The sequence below is a fragment of the Musa acuminata genome, chromosome BXJ1-9 (assembly GCF_036884655.1).
Source record: "Musa acuminata AAA Group cultivar baxijiao chromosome BXJ1-9, Cavendish_Baxijiao_AAA, whole genome shotgun sequence".
Classification (NCBI taxonomy): domain Eukaryota; kingdom Viridiplantae; phylum Streptophyta; class Magnoliopsida; order Zingiberales; family Musaceae; genus Musa; species Musa acuminata.
In genome coordinates, this window is record NC_088335.1 from 46,129,027 (window position 1) to 46,146,529 (window position 17,503).

The following is a 17,503-nucleotide window of genomic DNA, read 5'->3' on the forward strand; positions in this document are numbered from 1 at the left end:
TCAGCATGAATTTCACTAAAAACAGAGGCTGCACAATTTTTTCTTAAGCAACATGTCAAATTTACATTTTCTGCATAGTTTTTCATTACAGAAACAATTGAATACATCGGTCATAAGGATGTCCATGATATCCAGTGGAAAGGAGAATATATGTTGTTCTTCAACTTACCTAGAACAATGCAGCTAGAACAAGCTCAAAGAGTTCATTTTTGAGCCACATAAATTAGTCTGTTCATGTTCTTCATTCACAGCTCAGTAAATCTGCTTACTGATACTTGATGATAAAAAGATGTGTTTTTAACATTATTTGTCACTCATTCCTCTGATTACATCCAGATGCTTCAAAATGTATACAAATTGAATAAAGAATGAGGTCGACGTAAGCGGCAAAGTAAAGGAAAAAGTCAGCACCTCTTTCTGGTTAAGGTGGCTTTATGCTTGGTCTTCGAGATGACAGACAAGGGAATGAACAACTTGTGGCCTAGGTTTCCATAAAGGCCAATCCCCCCAAAGCTGGCAGAGGTGCTGTTCATGGTTGAACCCAGGACAATAGTTAGGTTTTGTTGCTGGCCGCTCACTATAAAAAACCGTGTTGGTGATACAGAAACTGAGGCTCCATAAGGAGCACTCCAGCTGACACTGTAATGCTCATCGTTTGCAATGTTGGTAACTCTTCTCATGATGGTTCTTGATTGATTGAGCAATGATATGGTCACCGAAGGTAAATTCAGGTCTGAGCCCATCATTGTGGAGATCTTACAGTTGTGGCCAGTGTAGTTCAGTACTACTGGAGCAGATCCATTGATGCCACAAAGAAAGGAGAGGAAGTTGTCGTAGCCTGCAAAAAACATGCAACCAACCACAGTTACAAGGCAACAAATCATGCAAGTTTTTGCCACAAGTTCATGGTGAATGCATACTTCTACTAATTATTGAAGCTAATGGTGTATAAGTAACCTGAATCGAGAATTAGTCCTGGATTTAAAGCAGCAGTTGCGTTGACAAAGCCACTGCCCATGTCAAATGGTGTTGCAGGTGACATGTTGGAATCTGGATTGCTGTAAGCTCGTTGGGCCATGATCGGTGAACCCTGCTTGCCATAGACTGTGGCGGTTGTGGATAAAGCAGAACCAATGGCTGAAGGACTAAAATTTGGATATTTCTGCTTGATCAGAGCAGCAAGCCCAGCAACATGTGGAGCCGCCATACTTGTCCCAGATATCATTGCAAATTTCTCACCTACAAGCATATGTTTCAACTTTCAATATCGAAACATCTTTAGTAACCCTGAGATGAAGCAACTCTATTCAAAGGAAGAATAACATGTAAGAATCATTACAGATACTTGATTCAGATGACAAGGGGTTTTCCTGCATTTAGAACTTTTTATGGCTTAAGCATGGGTTGACATATCCATCATCCTTTTCAGTTCTTCATGAAACTTCTTACACCACTACTTGGTTTCATGAGTTTTATTTTGCTACGTAGTTGTGTATAGTATACTCACTAAACAAATTGATTATTTAGACAATATCTCATGGACCCCCTCCACATGGAGTTACAGTTGTTAGATACTTATCAGCAATTCAAATAGTTGATATCAGTTTAAAGTCCTCTAACATGTTTCTGAAAATGTATGGATCATATTATATCAGCAAAGCCCGGATTCATATCGATAACAAAGGACTTGTTGGTAAAAGGCTACATGACTTTACATAAAATCTGCTTACGTGTCTGTGACTCAAGTCATGATAACCATTAAGTATGTCAGAGTTAAGTGCTAGCCTCCATGCATCATGCATCACAAATGTACAAAATTTTGTTGCAGTGTTTGTCAAAGAATATGATAGTACCTTCAAATTCAGCAGAATCTGTGCCCAGGGAACTCCAAGCACTCCAGATGAAATTGCCAGGAGCGATTAGATTGGGTTTCAGTATGTCAGCATCAACCAATGAATTGTCTTCTGGGTCCGGTCCTCTAGCTGAATAATACATTACTTTTGGGGCAGAGATGCTGTAGTTAGCTTTAAGACCTCCTAATATTTTTGCAACACCACGAAACTTGATAATGGTTTTTGAGTCTTTGTCTCTCATTAAGGAGCTGTTGTAATATTTTAGGAATATCTTAAACAAGCCAAAGATCAAGAATTAGTACCATCAAAGAAATGATCACATGATGCAAGAAAGCTTCAAAGCAACTACTAGGATGCCTTGTTGGAGTGAGAATGGAACGAGAAAACGAATAAGATGATGAAAAAGGAGACAACAAAATACAAGTTCATATTTTGCAGGCATTCAGTCATCAAAACTCAAGAATAACCCAAGTCTCAAACTTTGATATTGATATACAGAAATAGATATTTGAAGGGAAACAAGTTCCTTGGTAGATCTTTGTTGTGGAAAACACGAGCATGTAATCCTAAATCAGAAACAAAATAAAAGTAATTAAAACACCAAGACTAGCACTTTGGGAACAGTTGCAACAACTGATGAAAAATTAAAAACAGAAATAAGGGGTGTTTGCATAAAATACAGGACAACCTGCAAATTTGAGCTAATACTCCAAGTTGTAAGTTATTGAATAGTAAAAAAAATGCATAAAGGTAAATATTCTCCTCCTGCTACTCTACTAGGTTTCTTAATTTAACTAGAAATTATAACTAAAAATTAAAATAATTTCAACTTAACTAAAGATATATCTTTTCCAATGGTGACAAAAGATCCATGTAACCCTGATCCCAAAAAGATCCTAGTTGGGACTTTGCGGCCTACTTGGTTTCTTCAGTATAGCAACACATATAAGATTAAGATAGTTCTTAATGGGCATACCTTGGAATCATCAGGTGAAGGAATTATAAGACCAGGCATATGCATAGGAGTTGGGTTGAGCTGGAACCCAATAACAAATGGATCCATGTAAAATATAACTCCAACTGCACTCACATTCTTTGCTGACTGTAATGCTTGCTTGATAGAGGACAAGCCCAGCACAAATCGGATGGAATAACTGCAAACCAAAAGTTTTCCTTTAGTTAAATCTTTGTTTAGAAGACTTGAATCCTGGCATTCTGCCAAATACATATCATTTGCATCTGCTGTCTCATTTGTCAAGGCATGAGTAGCAGCAATGAGAGGATACATTAAGTCACCATCTGTTCCAGCTGCAAGTTTTAAGAATCGTTAGCTCAAAGCTATATGCATCCACTCGGCATGTGGTAGAAGTATATTGGAAAATGAGAAAAGAGTTTAAGTTAATGCAATTCAGAAAGTTAGGTTATCAAGTTTCACATAACTCTATTATTGATAAAACTTAGCTACGAGAGACAAATAGAATGCAAAACAAGGCAAATTGAAGATTCACATTTATCATCTATTGCTGAAGTGCAGAGTTTAAACTTACGTGCAAGTCCTACTCCTGAAATTTTCAGGTTGTTCCCAAGTACAAGATGGTTACTGTAGATTCTATCATGAGCAGATGCACCAACAGTAAAAATCCAAGGGCTAAAGGAAGACACGCTCTTCGGTGAAGGTCCAGTATTGCCTGCAGCTTGAACAACAAATATTCCAGCTTTTACAGCATTCAGCAACGACATATCTATGGGATTGAAAAAGGTTGCTACACCAAGAGGGCGCCTGTTGGGAGTGATGGATAAACTTATGATGTCAACACCATCTTGAGCTGCCTGTGAATGCAAACGATTACAAATGTCAGAAAAATTGTACAGTGAAGCCTAACTGAGAATTATGAAAATGTAAACTACTTGCTGTGTACAAATCTGGACTTGGATTTAATTCACTGAATTAAGGCATATAATTTTCTCTTCCTCCTTTTTGGTATATTTTTTCTCCTCTTGATTTACTTTCTTTAGATCTCTTGTTTCTTTCTTTACTTTCTTCAGAGATGGAATTGACACCTGCGTACCTGGTCTATAGCAGCGACAACATCAGCTGCAAAGCCTCCAAAACTTTTGTACAAAGCTTTATACACTGCAATACTGAAAAAATTCGAGTGGTTAAAATCAATCTTGAAGTGAAAAGGACACCATCTATGGTCTATCATAGACTAAAAAGAAGTAGTGGCTTACTGCGCACGAGGGGCCATGCCACTTGCATTTCCAAAATGATGTCCAGACACAACAACAGGAATCCCATGGTTACCAGCTGCAATGGATGCTGTGTGCCTGCATTTATCGACAATCATTTTACTATACAAAAAAAGGATTTTTAGAATAAAATAGAATTCACCTAATCTCGATTTTGACAAGCAAGAAATATATCATGGATCATACATAGATTCGGAATTCTATTATTGTTATTCCAGCTTAACAAAGCTAAAGTTACAAAGATTACAATATCACTAAAATGTACCATAAATTAGTGAAGGACAAATTCTATGAAACTCAAGAAAGAGAAGACACCAAAGAAACAACATATATATATATATATATATGTAATTTCTATATTGTACATCTAGTGGAAGTGAAAGCCACTTACGTTCCATGTCCATCACCATCCAATGGTGAAGCATGGTCCAGGGTAGCATTGAAAATCCCCCTGGTTATTGCAGAAGCAGCAAAATGTCGAGCTCCGACTAGTTTTCTGTTACATGATCCAGCTGGAAAATCTTTTGTGACTTCACAAATGCCAGAAAAATGATGTGGAATTGGGTAACGATTGACAGATAGATAATCAGAGAAGCTGGGGTGAGTTGGATCTATCCCTGTATCAATGAACCCAATAACAATTCCTTCTCCAGCGACTTCAGGCCCTCCTTCTTGAACCCATGCTCCTTGAGGCAGACCTAAAAATTCTGGAGTGTGGGTGGTTGCAGTTCTAACTGAAAAATCTAACAATACATTTGCTACTTCATGCCTCCTTGAAAGTTTTTCTGCCTTTTCCATCCAACAAGAACACTTTATATCAGATAGGAAACTGAAAATGCAACCCGTGTAACTAAATTAATTTTGAAATAAATAATTACAGTTATAAAAACAAAAATCATGGTTTGAATATTATAAGAATGTGCATGAGGCATAGAAATCCAAGCCAGGACTCAAATGAAATATTCAAATAAAAATAGTACTTGTCAGCTTTCTGATCAAGATAGTCTTATTATTTCACCTTTTATTGAAGGCAAAAGGAGTAAGTGTATCACCACTGGACTAAATTTGGAAGGAGAATGACTTTACAAACACTATCTACTTTTAAAAATTTAAACATGGCATAAAATTTTACTAATTTAAGATATATGGCTAAATGAGCCTTGTAATTTTACATTTAGTTAATTGAAAAATACAAGTTTCCAGCTTTTGACTGAAAAACATCAGTAAGAATTGTTTGAGAAAATCACAAAGCTCTTGTATACCTCTTAGGAATGGGACAACAGAAGCTTAATCTATGGCTCATTTTGGAAAGTGACAATGTTTGATAACCTTGGACACAAGAATTTTAGTTTTCATCATGAAGTAATTAATTCATGCCAATGCTCCAAAGCAAAATTGAGAAAAATGCCTATCAAACCAAACCACAAGATCATATAGGCATAGAGGAGAGGATAGGCAGTATATAAACTAGCTAAGTTTAATAAAATGCAACTTTGGAAACTCATAAATCAATGTAATATCACACCCATGGCATCTTATCACATATTATTAACTAGACACCTGTATTGTACTCTTTAGCATCAACTATTTCACATAAGTTTGAGAACTCTAATTATAACTTATTGGTTTGGCCCAAACAACCTTCAATTATCTAGTCTATCAACCTAATGGAACTAAAAATAAACAGTAGATGAACAAGCGTAGTCGTGTCAAGTACCTGTTGAGAAGTTATAAGAACAGAAAAGCCATTGATTAAGTAATGATAACTATAGAGTTTGAGATATCTTTCCCCCTTAAATGCCCTTCTCAACAGAGAATTCTGAAGGCGAATCAGATATGAGCTGTAATTTGTATTTGTCCTTGAATAATTCCTGCAGTTCAGACAGTTCAAATAAGTTGATCACTATGATTCATGAAACAACTTAGACAGGAGATTTCGAACAAGGGAACTCGGATGAGGAGCATCAATTAAGGAACAAATAAATGGATAAGATTTCACCTACAATGGACAGGTGTATTGCCATCTACAACGAAAAAACCAGAGTGACAATCAACTAGATAGAAATATGACACTCCAATTAGTCTCACATTTGAAGTAGGACAAGAGTCACGATGGTATATAAGACTAGATGAACTTACTACTGATAACTTGAGCTGCAGGTCATAATAACTGGTATTAAATTTGAATTAAAACTAGGCATATGAAGTTTAAGGGTTCCAGAGAGCAAACAACTAAATGTGGATAAGCCAAGAGTGCATTACACTATATGCTTCACAAATCACATGCTATAGATGTCAAGCTTGATCCTTGACTTCATGTTAGACCTTGCACCTTGACAATGATGTCAAGCTTTTGTGACATGTATCACATCAAAAGGAAGAGAGGATTGTGATGGTTTATAAAGCTAGATGGATCTACCATAAATAGCTAAGGCATAAGCATTTTCATTTGTGATGGTATATAAGCCTAGATCTATCTGTTACTAATTCGGATTAAGTATTTTTAAACCATGTGTTAAGCCTGAAAGTTATTGGGTTAGCAGATCTATTAGACCATGACATGACAATAGAAGTTTGGCCTATGGGATGTTAAGTGTAAAGAAAATTCTGTTATGTAATAAAAAAAAATTAATGGATTGTGGAAAGACATTATTGCTTCACAGAAACAGAAAAAATGTGAACTGAAGTAAATTTGTTCTTAATTAAATTGATAAAATATACTAATGCTTTGAAATATTCTTTGTTATTTAGGCCGTGCCTGCCTATAACTTCAGGATCTTATGCCAATCGATGCTGCAGTGGCAAACCATGGCCTTGAGAATTTCTTTGTACCATGGAAACATCAAAACCAGTCAAAATTAGGGTGCATAATTTTCTACCCCATGATCTAGATCGACTAGAATAAAATACGCATTGAACGATGAGGCACCACCATCTTAGAATGATCTGATATAAAACTTAAACCAGTACAATACATAAATAAATGCACTATATCACATATTCACACTCTATAGCTATATAGAACAGTCCCAATCTTGAAATGCACATCAAAGACGATCACAAAAACAAACACAAAACTTTTAGGCATATATAATACATTTTTTGACGACGAAACCCGAATCTGTAGTCCTCTTGAGTGAACGAATCGTGACCAGTCATCTGTCTCATAAGTCAAACTCTAATTTTACAGCAGTGACCAGTCATCAAGTCCCATAAGTCAAACTCTAAAACATAGCTATGTAGAACAGATCTAATCTTCAAATGCACATAAAAGACAATCATAAAAACAGGTAAGAACTGTTACGCATATTAATCATATGATTTTTTACGAAGAAGCCCAAGTCTGTAGTTGACATGAGCGAACCAATAGTGACCACTTATCATGTCTCCTAGGTCAAACTCACTTTACAGCAGTGACCAGTCATCATGACCCACAAGTCAAACCCTAATTTTACAGCACTAACAATCAATGACTTCTGCCAATGAAATTGATAACCCAAAAGTCCAAGATCAACATACAAGTAAAAGATCAGAGAAAATCAAGCACTATTTTACCCACCTGATAAAACAGACCTTAGTTATGTTAAAGATTGAATGCTACAATATCTGCAAGTTTCCAAAGATATAAATTAAAAGAAGGCATTACCTTGTTTTATTGAGGATATTGAAGGTCTGAGAGCCCCCATAACTGACCCCACTGCTTGCAAACGTCTTCAGCTCATCAATGTAATGGACTGCAGGGGGCTGCTTCATGGTCACAATGTACACAGCAGCATCCTCTTGGCATAGGCCTCCTAACAAAAGACTCGATAGAGAAAGCACGAAGAAATGCACCAGAAGTCCTTCCATTTGGTTACACACCAAGCAGCGCAGGACTCCTCAAAACTCCAACCGAGAAATCTTCGACTCCCCCATACAACCCGAACTCAGTGCAGTTGACACGGTAAAGGAAAGCATGCTCTAACCTTGAACCGTACCCTTCCCTCTCTAATGCTTCACTCTTTCACAAGGAGAGGATGGCACAAGACCTCACTCACTGCTGCTCAGCTAAAGGATAAACAATGCCAGTTAGTAGATGCATAAAAGAAAAGAAGGGAGGAGAAAGGAAGCATCTGAAGCTTTCTTCTTTAGCTTTCGGTTGGTGTGGGATGCAGAACTTTTTATACATGTGTTCTGGGTGTAATACATTTGACTGTTGGGTTGGTGAGCGTCAGCTAGCTACTGCTACCAAAGAAAGAGGAAGAAAAGCCGAGAGAGAGAAAAAGCGAGAGATCTACCGGGAAGATGATGGCCTGGGGTTGTTGGGTGAAGTCCATCACGGTGCCTCTGGGTTCTTCCCAAGGTGGAACTGTGCAAGACCACCATGATAGTGAAAGTCTTGTGATTAGCGCAGTAATTAACAATAACCATTGAGAATAATTACTGCTGGATTATAACTAGTGATTGAAATCATTGGATACAGTGTCAAACAGAGGGGGCTTCGAGGTGGAGTCCCTCCCAATGACTCTGTGTTCTTCCCAAGGTTGCAATTTTCTGTGGAGTTGGTGAGCATGCCTTACTGTGCCAGTCCACCATTGTTAGCAAACTCTTGTTATAAGTGCAGTGATTAGTGTGACTATGAGCTTAGAGAAGAATGCTCTCAGATTGCATGCATGTAGTGATTGAAATCATTGGGTACTGTGTCAAACATTGAGGACCACTTCTTCATCATTCTCAAAGCTTATTTACATCAGCTTTTTAACAGCAGATAAGTTAAATACAAGCTCATAAAAGCTTCCAAGATTGCCCATTTATACAGTGGCTTGAAGCCCACCCATGGGTGCAGGCTGCTGCAAGCATAATTAATGCATGCGACCACATGCATACTGGGGTACTGCACAGTGCTCTTTTGACCTTTCGCTTTTGAAGGCTTTTGACTACCTTTGTCAGAGAAAGCAGAAGTAATGGCAGACTGCCAATGGCATTTAAGAACAGCTGCACTCCTCCATGTGCACACAGCTCTCTGGTGAAGGAACAAAAGCAGGGAAAGCTTCTTCTTCCTTGAGATAATAAACATATCACCTTATGCTGACACTGAAAGGTCTCCGCACTTTATTCCCCTCATAATCATGTCTGCAGCTTTGCTTCTCACACTAATTTCTGTATTGGTTCTGCCATAATATCTCTTACACATGAATCGTAAAGGAGATAGGCGACGAAGTAAAGATGAACGGATCGGCTCTTTCGAGCTGGAAACACCTGAGCTGGTGGGAGAATCCAATCCATCGGTTCAGCAGCGGTTCTGAGGAAGAGGTACTCACTCCTCAAAGCCCAGCCCGTGATCGGCGTACGTTGCGTCTCCCTGGGGAAGCGAGGCGCGTTCGTTCGCGGCGAAGAAGGCGACGTCGCGTGACGAAGCCATCCATGCACGGAGACGGACGTGAGGGAAGCCTCGGGCGTGCCGTCGTCGTCTCTGTTGACCCGTGCATGCCACTCCTCACCGTCGTGGGCCCAGTCAAAGATGCTGATGTGGAACACCATCATTGGCTTGTTCTAGCATCGAAGTTGACTCCATGATCAAATGATTTGATATGATGTGGTAACATCATTTGTGCTTCCAATCAACATAGCACTGCCATGGCATTGACCAAAGAGATTACAAGACTAAGCATGCTTAAAGAGATTGAAGTGGATCATGACGAATGAGATAAATAATACTAGTTCATAATGTGCCACTCTTGTGTCGAGATGATCCGCTCCACTTAGGTTTAATTGTCGTGGAGGTCCAACCATAGCTCCATGATGTACTCATCTTCATCGGATGTTACCAACTTGATGCGATCGATTGGGAGTTGGTCCGACTTGATTAGCTCGATGAATCTTCTCCAAAAAGAGAGGAGTTGTTGAGGTTGGATTCGAGCTAGAGAGGATGATTTGTAGTTATCTCGAGGTGAGGCTGGAGTATGTTTGATTTCCATCGAGGCTCTGCACGATAGGTCGATGTGGAGTGAAATTTTCGACATGATCCCTCCAAAACTTAAATTAGCCAAAGGGAATCAAATTTATATCATGTGATTTTTTCTAAGATCAATCCTCTCTTCTTAGTGTCAGAATCAATTTTTATACCTGTAAAGTTGACGGGAGGAAACTGCGATAGCAAAAGGCACCCATACTTCCTGGGATGCATTCATGCAGGTAATTAACTCATACAGCTCCCAATGACGTAGGTCACCTTATCATTGATGCGATGTCGATCCGTACAACCCGTACGACATAAGGTTGGCGGGAGATGTCGATGTTTTGATTGAATTAAAATCAATACTAGTATGATTATATATAGCCCTCATAATTTATAATTTATTTTATTTATTATGGGATAAAATTTAGGTGTTACATACTACCTAAGTGTAACAAAAATAAATAAATTATATATATATACATATATATATATACATATATATATATACATATATATATATACATATATATATATATACATATACATATATATATATACATATACATATATATATATACATATACATATATATATATATACATATATATATATATATATACATATATATATATATATATATATATACATATATATATATATATATATATACATATATATATATATATATATATATATATATATATATATATATATATATATATATATATATATATATATATATATATATATATATACTATTAAAAATTCAATTCCTCTACGCCATTTTTATGGCATAAAGGGGAGGCAAATGGGCAATTGAGGAATTGGGAGAATTGGAGGATTGCTATGTGCCTTTCATTTTTATCTTCGTCGTCCATGATGAGATCAATGAGAAGGGGTTTCTTCTGCAGCAGCGCTACGCTCAGGTGGGAAGGTGGGGTTTCCATGGTGCAGGGCGCTTCAAGGGGAATCGGCCTTGAATTCGTAAGCTGAAGATCTCTACCCACTTCACTCGTCTCCTCCCTTTGTTTCGAGTCTCGTGGCAGATCATTAGCGTAGATCTTAAGTTTGAATGTACATCCAGGTTCGTCAAAAACTTCTTCTGATTTATTTCTGGTTATGTGTATGTCTAGCTCGGTGGATACAGGAATAAAAAACGGTGTCTTTGATGTGGATAACTGGATATCTGCAAATGGGCAGATTAGTAGTCTGGAAATTTGTGCTTATTTTGGAATGCATATGTGGTCTTGAATTGGACAGACAGTGTCATGCGATGATAAGAGGGAAAAGATATATGTCAGTTAAATTGCTGTGACAACATAAATTTTATCTTTCTTTGAGTTGCGATGATGAGAGGGAGAAGATACATGTCAATAAACTTGCTGAGTCAACATAAGTTTGATCTTTTCTTGAGTGACGTTTCAACAGAGAAATTGATTTGGTTAGAGAGTCTGTGTTTGGCAAACAAAGAACCTATTACCAAATAACCACCAGAAATAGAACAGTTTGGGATCCACCAAGAAACGTTTCTGGAAAAAAAATTTGCTTCATTATATTTTGGCATATGAGTCAAACATTATTAATAGGCTGTTATTGATATCAACTTTCCTAGTGCATACTAAATATCCTTCACTTCACTAGTATTCTTCCGAATATTCTGTGGGTTTTTTATGTTACGTTTAAGAAAGGGGGATATTGTAAAATATAATCCATGCTACCTTAAATGCTTCTGTTTGTTATAGCTTGTATTCAAGTTTATTTATTTGGGCTCTTATGTGGGAAGATAATTTCTTCCCCCTTTTATAAGTTCTACATTTGGTTCTGAAATTTTAGTTGTGTGATTATATTGAACACATTCGCCCAAGAACTTTGACGTTTATATTTTGTAGCTCTAGCATTCAAGAAAAGGGGAAAAAGTAAAATATAATCCATGCTACCAAATAAATGCTTCAGTTTGTTATGGCTGGTGTTCAAGTTTATTTATTTGGGCTCTTATATGGGAAGGTAACTTTTTCCCCTTTTTATGAATTTGGTTATGGAGTTTTAGGCATGTGATTATAGCGAACACATTCACTCAAGAACTTTGTCATTTATATTTTGTTGCTCTAGTAGTGTGTTTTAATGCTCTTCATGTTCTTTATGATGTTAATACACTAACGAACCTAGGACATGGAGAGGATCCACTGTGATGTAAGAGCTCCTTCCATTGGCAAGAAAGAAAATTTGGCTTCGAGTATATTGGAAGTTGATGCTTGGTTAGATGCCTCTGCTGATAGCCAAATTTAGATTCTGTATTGCTAACTCTCCTGTCACAAGTTCTGGATATCTCAAAGGGATGAGGGAAAGGTTTCTCTTTGCATTTCTCATGCAATAGCCCTTTCTATATCTGCATGTCCTAGACAATCTTGGATATCATTTTCACTTATCATTGTAGATAATTCATTATAAAATGGGAGGAGCTGAGCTACGAGTCCATTTGTTTATCAATGAAATCAAGACTATGTTCAGTTCCTTACACAATCTTCATTATTAATTGGAATCCATAATTTATTTATTTATTGGCATAGGGGCTTTAGCTGTGCTTTCTGGTCTTGATGCCACATATTAATGTGGTGGCCCAGTGCACAAGGATCCTGCCAGTAAAAGTCCAAGGAGGATAGATGTAAGTAGCTTTGCCCTTGCAAGCAACGAAACTGTCGCAGCTCAAATCCTAGGCACCTGGATCACAAAGGAGAAGAGAAAATAGCCAACATGTGGTGACAAAACTGGCTTCCACCAAAAATGTGAATGAGTTTCAAAACATATTCTTATGATTCATTACTCGTCTCTAGTGAAAAAAAGAAGCTAGAGACTCATATCAGAATTGCGATACTTGGTGCTTGTTATACCCCCATATGCTAGCTGGATCCCTATGTTACATGAGTAAGGTGTTCAAGATATGTTACATCAAATGGATTGAAATGCATCTAATTGAATATTGTTGATTTCCATGCATTTTTTCACACTGTCTATAAACTCTTATAGATTGTCATTTCTTTGTCTAGTCAATTAAGGAAGGACAATGTTTTCTGAAGCTCTAGGTGTTATTTATATTGAAGACAGCTTATATGTATATATCCTTTGAAACTTTTTGGTCAGTTCGATGTTGTCGCATGATCCTTGAAGAACTTCTTCAAATGATTGTACTATGATATGCTTGTGGAAACCATTTGAAATCTTATGTGAAGTATGCTTCCAAACAAATAATAGTTATTTGATGGTTATTACATCAATGCAAACTTATTGTTTAATTTTCTGCTTAAATCTCATAGTATAAGGGCATATTAATCATTCTTATGTGGTGCATGTTTAGGTTAGGCAACTATTGGAAAAGAATGATAAAGGACATGTCATTGCTACCTGTCGGAATCCTGATGGAGCAACAGGCCTTCTTGACTTGAAAAAGAAATTTATGGAACGTCTTAATTTATTGCAATTGGATGTAACAAAGGAAAGCACCATAGAGGTACAAGATTCTTTCCAAGATGTTATTCATTCATATATTCTTTGCTCTTAAATATGCTAACTAGTCACTAGAAGCTCAAAAACAATCTATTACTTGGCAATTTGCAAAAGGATGTGGAATTGGCAAAACTATCATTGATCAATTCATCTCTATAGCTAAGTAAACAATTTGACATCAACTATTCTAAGAATGCTTGAAGCATGCGTTTATGTGATATGATTATATCTATGTAGGATGAAGGAAGTAAGAAAGTGAGAAAGGTTCCCTGTTTAGGTCGTTTGCATGCAATAAGCTTCTTCCAGCTTTTTTTTTTCTTAATGGGTTATCTTATTCACCAAAATAAACTTCAATTCTTCCACGGACTCGAACTTCTTATAGTATAAACACGTTGACCTTTGGAGTTTTGACTTAGTTTGTTTAGGTGGGTGTGTTATGGAACAGATAAGAATTAACAGGTTCTAGAAATCATGTCAGGCAATCTGCATAGAACATGGCAAGGTAGGTGTAAAGTACCTGATCATTCTTGATTGTTGTGAGACACTTTTTTAGTCGGCTTAACTTATAAGAGAACCAAAGAATTTACTAGGTCTTCTCGTAATATATTTTTTACCTAATACTTACTGAATCTTGGGATTTGTAAAGCCAAACTACATGTTAGAATGCTTACTCTTGGATGGTTGTTATCAGGTTGATCAAGAAACAAGTTGCTTGGAGTTAAAACATATTATGATCAAAACCCTGCTGTTTACTACACATTTTTCAATTTTGATCTTTTGCTTGCACTCCCGCAATTTCTGTCCTTCTAAATGTTACTTTTGTTAGTCTTTGCTACTCTGTCAATCAATCTCTTTGAACATTATAGGCCATGGCAGGCAGCAGCAACCTCTGTGAGAGAAAGCTATGGCAGTCTGAACCCTGCTGTTTACTACACATTTTTCAATTCTGATCTTTTGCTTGGACTCCAGCAATTTCTGTCCTTCTATGTGTTACTTTTGCTAGTCTTTGCTACTTAAATTGCAACTTGAATGCTACCATTCAATCTGTTTGAAGTTTGAACATTATAGACCATGGCAGGCAGCAGCAACCTCTGTAAGAGAAAGCTATGGCAGTCTGAACCTGCTGATTAATGCGTCTGGCATTCTTTCAATACCAGATGTACTACAACCAGGTTTTGCTTGTAACTACCAGCTATGTGAGCTTGTAACTACCTGCTGATTAATAAAGCTTATGCTTGTGGTTTGATCATTTACTTTCTTGGTCTTGAAATAACTTCATTTAAAGCTCTACATGAATGATAAATATGACCTCATGTTCCTTGCAATAGTTAATGAACTGATCCTTCTCTGGTGTATGAAACTCATTTCAAATTTTATTTGGCAGAAACAACATTAACTAAAGTAGAAAAGTCATCTCTGCTTCTTGCATATGAAGTTAATGCTATTGGTCCTATTTTAGTGATCAAGGTGGGTTATTTATCTTATAATATGACTTACTGTTTGTACTCCGTAGCTCTGTTTATAAATTATGTTTCTTAAATCCAGAACTATAAGTCTAACTTCTGCTAGAAACTGTTCTGTTAGCACATGTGGCCACTGTTGAAGGTTGGAGGTGGCTCTGGAACTGAAAGAAAACATGCTGTTGTTGCAAGTTTAAGTGCTAGAGTGGGCTCAATTGGAGATAATGGATTGGGAGGATGGCATTCTTATCGAGCTTCTAAAACAGCATTAAATCAATGTATGCGGCATACTTTCTTACTGCAATGCCAATTATCATTGTCTAACTCCGTGCACTAGATTTTTTTAATGACTTCTTGCCTACTTTGATATCTCATATGAGCTTTAAATACATCTTGTTTCTGAACATGATTGTTTGAGGTTCAAGTTGTATATAATGCTGAGAGATCAACTGTTCTAGTCTTCTTGGTGTGTAATTGTATGATGAATATTAAACATAATTTTTTGTGACAAGAAATAGATTTCTGAAGATGGAAGACATCTGGATATTGGTTTGACATGCCAAAAAAAGATTCCTGATAGTGAGATTCAGTGATAAACAATGTTTCATATCCATTTATTGATCTACCATGGCAAATATACTTGTAGGCTCGTAAAGCTTGTTTGTGCTGAAATTAAGTCTTGAGCAGATCAATCCACTTGATGGAAACCAAGAAACTTTACTTGAAACTTGTATGTATAAATATAAAGTAGAAGCAACACATCGCAAGATCATCATCTTAACCTAAGAAATTTTTAGGCAATATCTTCTCCTGACTTCTCAAGTTATCCTTGTCAAAGGGCCTGCATAGTTTATGAAACTCCTACCAATGCAGAAAAGAAAGCTCAGCCTTACCCCAGCAAACATAGAGGCTATTTTTGTGATCAAAGCTTAGATCACCCAGGTCACAGGGAACCAATCTTACCATATTGCTAAGGAAAAGTGTGTTTTGAATGGTACAGCTACATGAATACAGTTCTCATAGATTGAGAATGAATTCTCAAGTTATATCTTCTCTTCTAGATTGATTTTCGTTGGTTGTTATTTTAGAACTGGAGTTAAAAGTTACTGCAAATTTCAATGTTAGTAGTGCCAGTATGGCAGAGGTTTTGACTCTCTGGAGTCTTCCTCTTACTGTCTCTTGATATTCGTTCGCCTTTTTAGAGGCTTTAGGAGTTTTTGAAGTCCAGAGCCACAGAGATGGAGTGTAATACCAGGAAAACAACATTCTGGCTTAGATTACTATACTATAAAGAAACAGGCAAAAAAGAGGAACAGCCGGTAGGGAGTTCTAACAGGTGCAGTTCTCAATTTACACACAAAGGTGAGAAAGCTTACGTGTGCTCCTGCATTTCTTTGTCATTGACATTTGTTTTAAGAAGTGCCCAATTGAATTTTAGGTTAGTGAGGAAAGGCACAAAGCCCGTTGACCACCTTTCAGACATTGCTATTTTGGGTCGAGAGATAATAAATATACACATCCAATTGCACTGACCAGGGAAGCGCTCGTAGTGACTGAGGTCTTGGTATTTTTTTCAAAAGAAATGTCTTTTTGCTCAGATTCTGCAACAATGTTGAAATCTGATCCGGGTAATGTGTGGTTTTGCAATGTTGCAATGCATCCCATTGCACTGATCAGGGAGGCGCTCTTAGTGACTGAGGTCTCGGTATTTTTTTTTTTTTTGTCAAACGATATGTCTGTTTGCTCAGATTCTGCTACAATGTTGAAATCTCATCCAGGTAATATGTGGTTTTGCAATGTTGCATTGCATGTATTAGCAAATGCTTTCACATGTATTTTACATCATGGCATCTTCGCATTGAAGCCATATGCATTACTTGCTGGTTGCTTGCTTATTTGTTAGATAACTAAAACCAATGTGTCAATATATGCAGTGACAAAGACTATATCAGTGGAATTTGCTCGGAAGAAAGATCCAATCGTTTGCATCCTGTTGCATCCAGGAACCGTGGACACAGACCTTTCCCGGCCATTCCAAAGAAATGTCCCAAAGGGTAAACTCTTCACAAAAGAGTTCTCGGTCCAAAATCTATTGAGCATCATAGACAATGCTAAAAGCAGCGACAACGGGAAGTTTTTCGCATGGGATGGTCAGGAGATTCCCTGGTAGATTGGTCCCCGTTGTAATTAATGATCTCAGTCTCCCTCTAACGAACTTGACATATATCCTTTTTTCTCAATGATCGATTGTTGTATTCAATCTTCCAAGTGTTGCTTACAACTTGTTTCTGTTAGCCGATGACAAGAAATCAATAACTAACTGATAGTGTTCTTGATCATTTATGTTGGAGTTGTTTATTCTCAGAATGTGCACCTGTATAACAAATATATACTTATTACATTTCTCATGTAATGTTTTCATCTTTCATAGAGCAATATTGTTGAGGGATAAAAATCCACTAATGATTATTATGTGATTATTCTCAATATAACTATTTGGT

The 17,503-nt window shown here is 37.0% G+C and overlaps 2 protein-coding genes across 4 annotated transcripts; one reads left to right on the top strand and one right to left on the bottom strand.

Moving 5' to 3' along the window:
• Window positions 1-40: 40 nt before the first annotated feature.
• Window positions 41-8,420, bottom strand: LOC135593827 (subtilisin-like protease SBT2.3). The gene is made up of 10 exons (XM_065084126.1): window positions 7,750-8,420; window positions 5,821-5,974; window positions 4,495-4,892; window positions 4,086-4,181; window positions 3,923-3,995; window positions 3,401-3,683; window positions 2,830-3,161; window positions 1,854-2,124; window positions 958-1,239; window positions 41-838 (listed from the first exon to the last, which is right to left on the bottom strand). The coding sequence occupies exons 1-10, from the start codon at window positions 7,950-7,952 to the stop codon at window positions 405-407; spliced, it is 2,526 nt and encodes an 841-aa protein (XP_064940198.1). The 5' UTR covers window positions 7,953-8,420; the 3' UTR covers window positions 41-404.
• A 2,415-nt stretch (window positions 8,421-10,835) lies between these two features.
• On the top strand, window positions 10,836-17,341 carry LOC103999084 (uncharacterized). 3 transcript variants are annotated; one of them, XM_009420738.3, is made up of 7 exons: window positions 10,890-11,025; window positions 11,931-12,045; window positions 13,394-13,546; window positions 14,621-14,714; window positions 14,927-15,009; window positions 15,127-15,280; window positions 16,937-17,341. In XM_009420738.3, exons 2-7 carry the CDS (start codon window positions 11,986-11,988, stop codon window positions 17,170-17,172), a joined length of 780 nt encoding a protein of 259 aa, XP_009419013.2. In that variant the 5' UTR covers window positions 10,890-11,025; window positions 11,931-11,985; the 3' UTR covers window positions 17,173-17,341. The 3 variants fall into 3 exon arrangements, with proteins under 3 accessions (XP_009419012.2, XP_009419013.2, XP_064940199.1); XM_009420737.3 differs by lacking the exon at window positions 11,931-12,045 and having other exon boundaries at window positions 10,836-11,025; XM_065084127.1 differs by lacking the exons at window positions 10,890-11,025; window positions 11,931-12,045 and adding an exon at window positions 11,099-11,125.
• The last annotated feature ends 162 nt before the right edge of the window (window positions 17,342-17,503 follow it).

What these genes read in the sequence shown, in the direction of transcription:
- LOC103999084 (XM_009420737.3), top strand. Translation starts at nt 10,888, where the DNA reads ATGTGCCTTTCATTTTTATCTTCGTCGTCCATGATGAGATCAATGAGA. An exon ending in GGGGAATCGGCCTTGAATTC is followed by an intron (nt 11,026 to 13,393) that starts GTAAGCTGAAGA and finishes GTGCATGTTTAG; the next exon opens with GTTAGGCAACTATTGGAAAA. An exon ending in GTCCTATTTTAGTGATCAAG is followed by an intron (nt 15,010 to 15,126) that starts GTGGGTTATTTA and finishes CTGTTCTGTTAG; the next exon opens with CACATGTGGCCACTGTTGAA.
- LOC135593827 (XM_065084126.1), bottom strand. Translation starts at nt 7,952, where the DNA reads ATGGAAGGACTTCTGGTGCATTTCTTCGTGCTTTCTCTATCGAGTCTT. An exon ending in GATGGTGATGGACATGGAAC is followed by an intron (nt 4,182 to 4,494) that starts GTAAGTGGCTTT and finishes CGATAAATGCAG; the next exon opens with GCACACAGCATCCATTGCAG. An exon ending in TTCAGGAGTAGGACTTGCAC is followed by an intron (nt 3,162 to 3,400) that starts GTAAGTTTAAAC and finishes TAAAACTTGCAG; the next exon opens with CTGGAACAGATGGTGACTTA.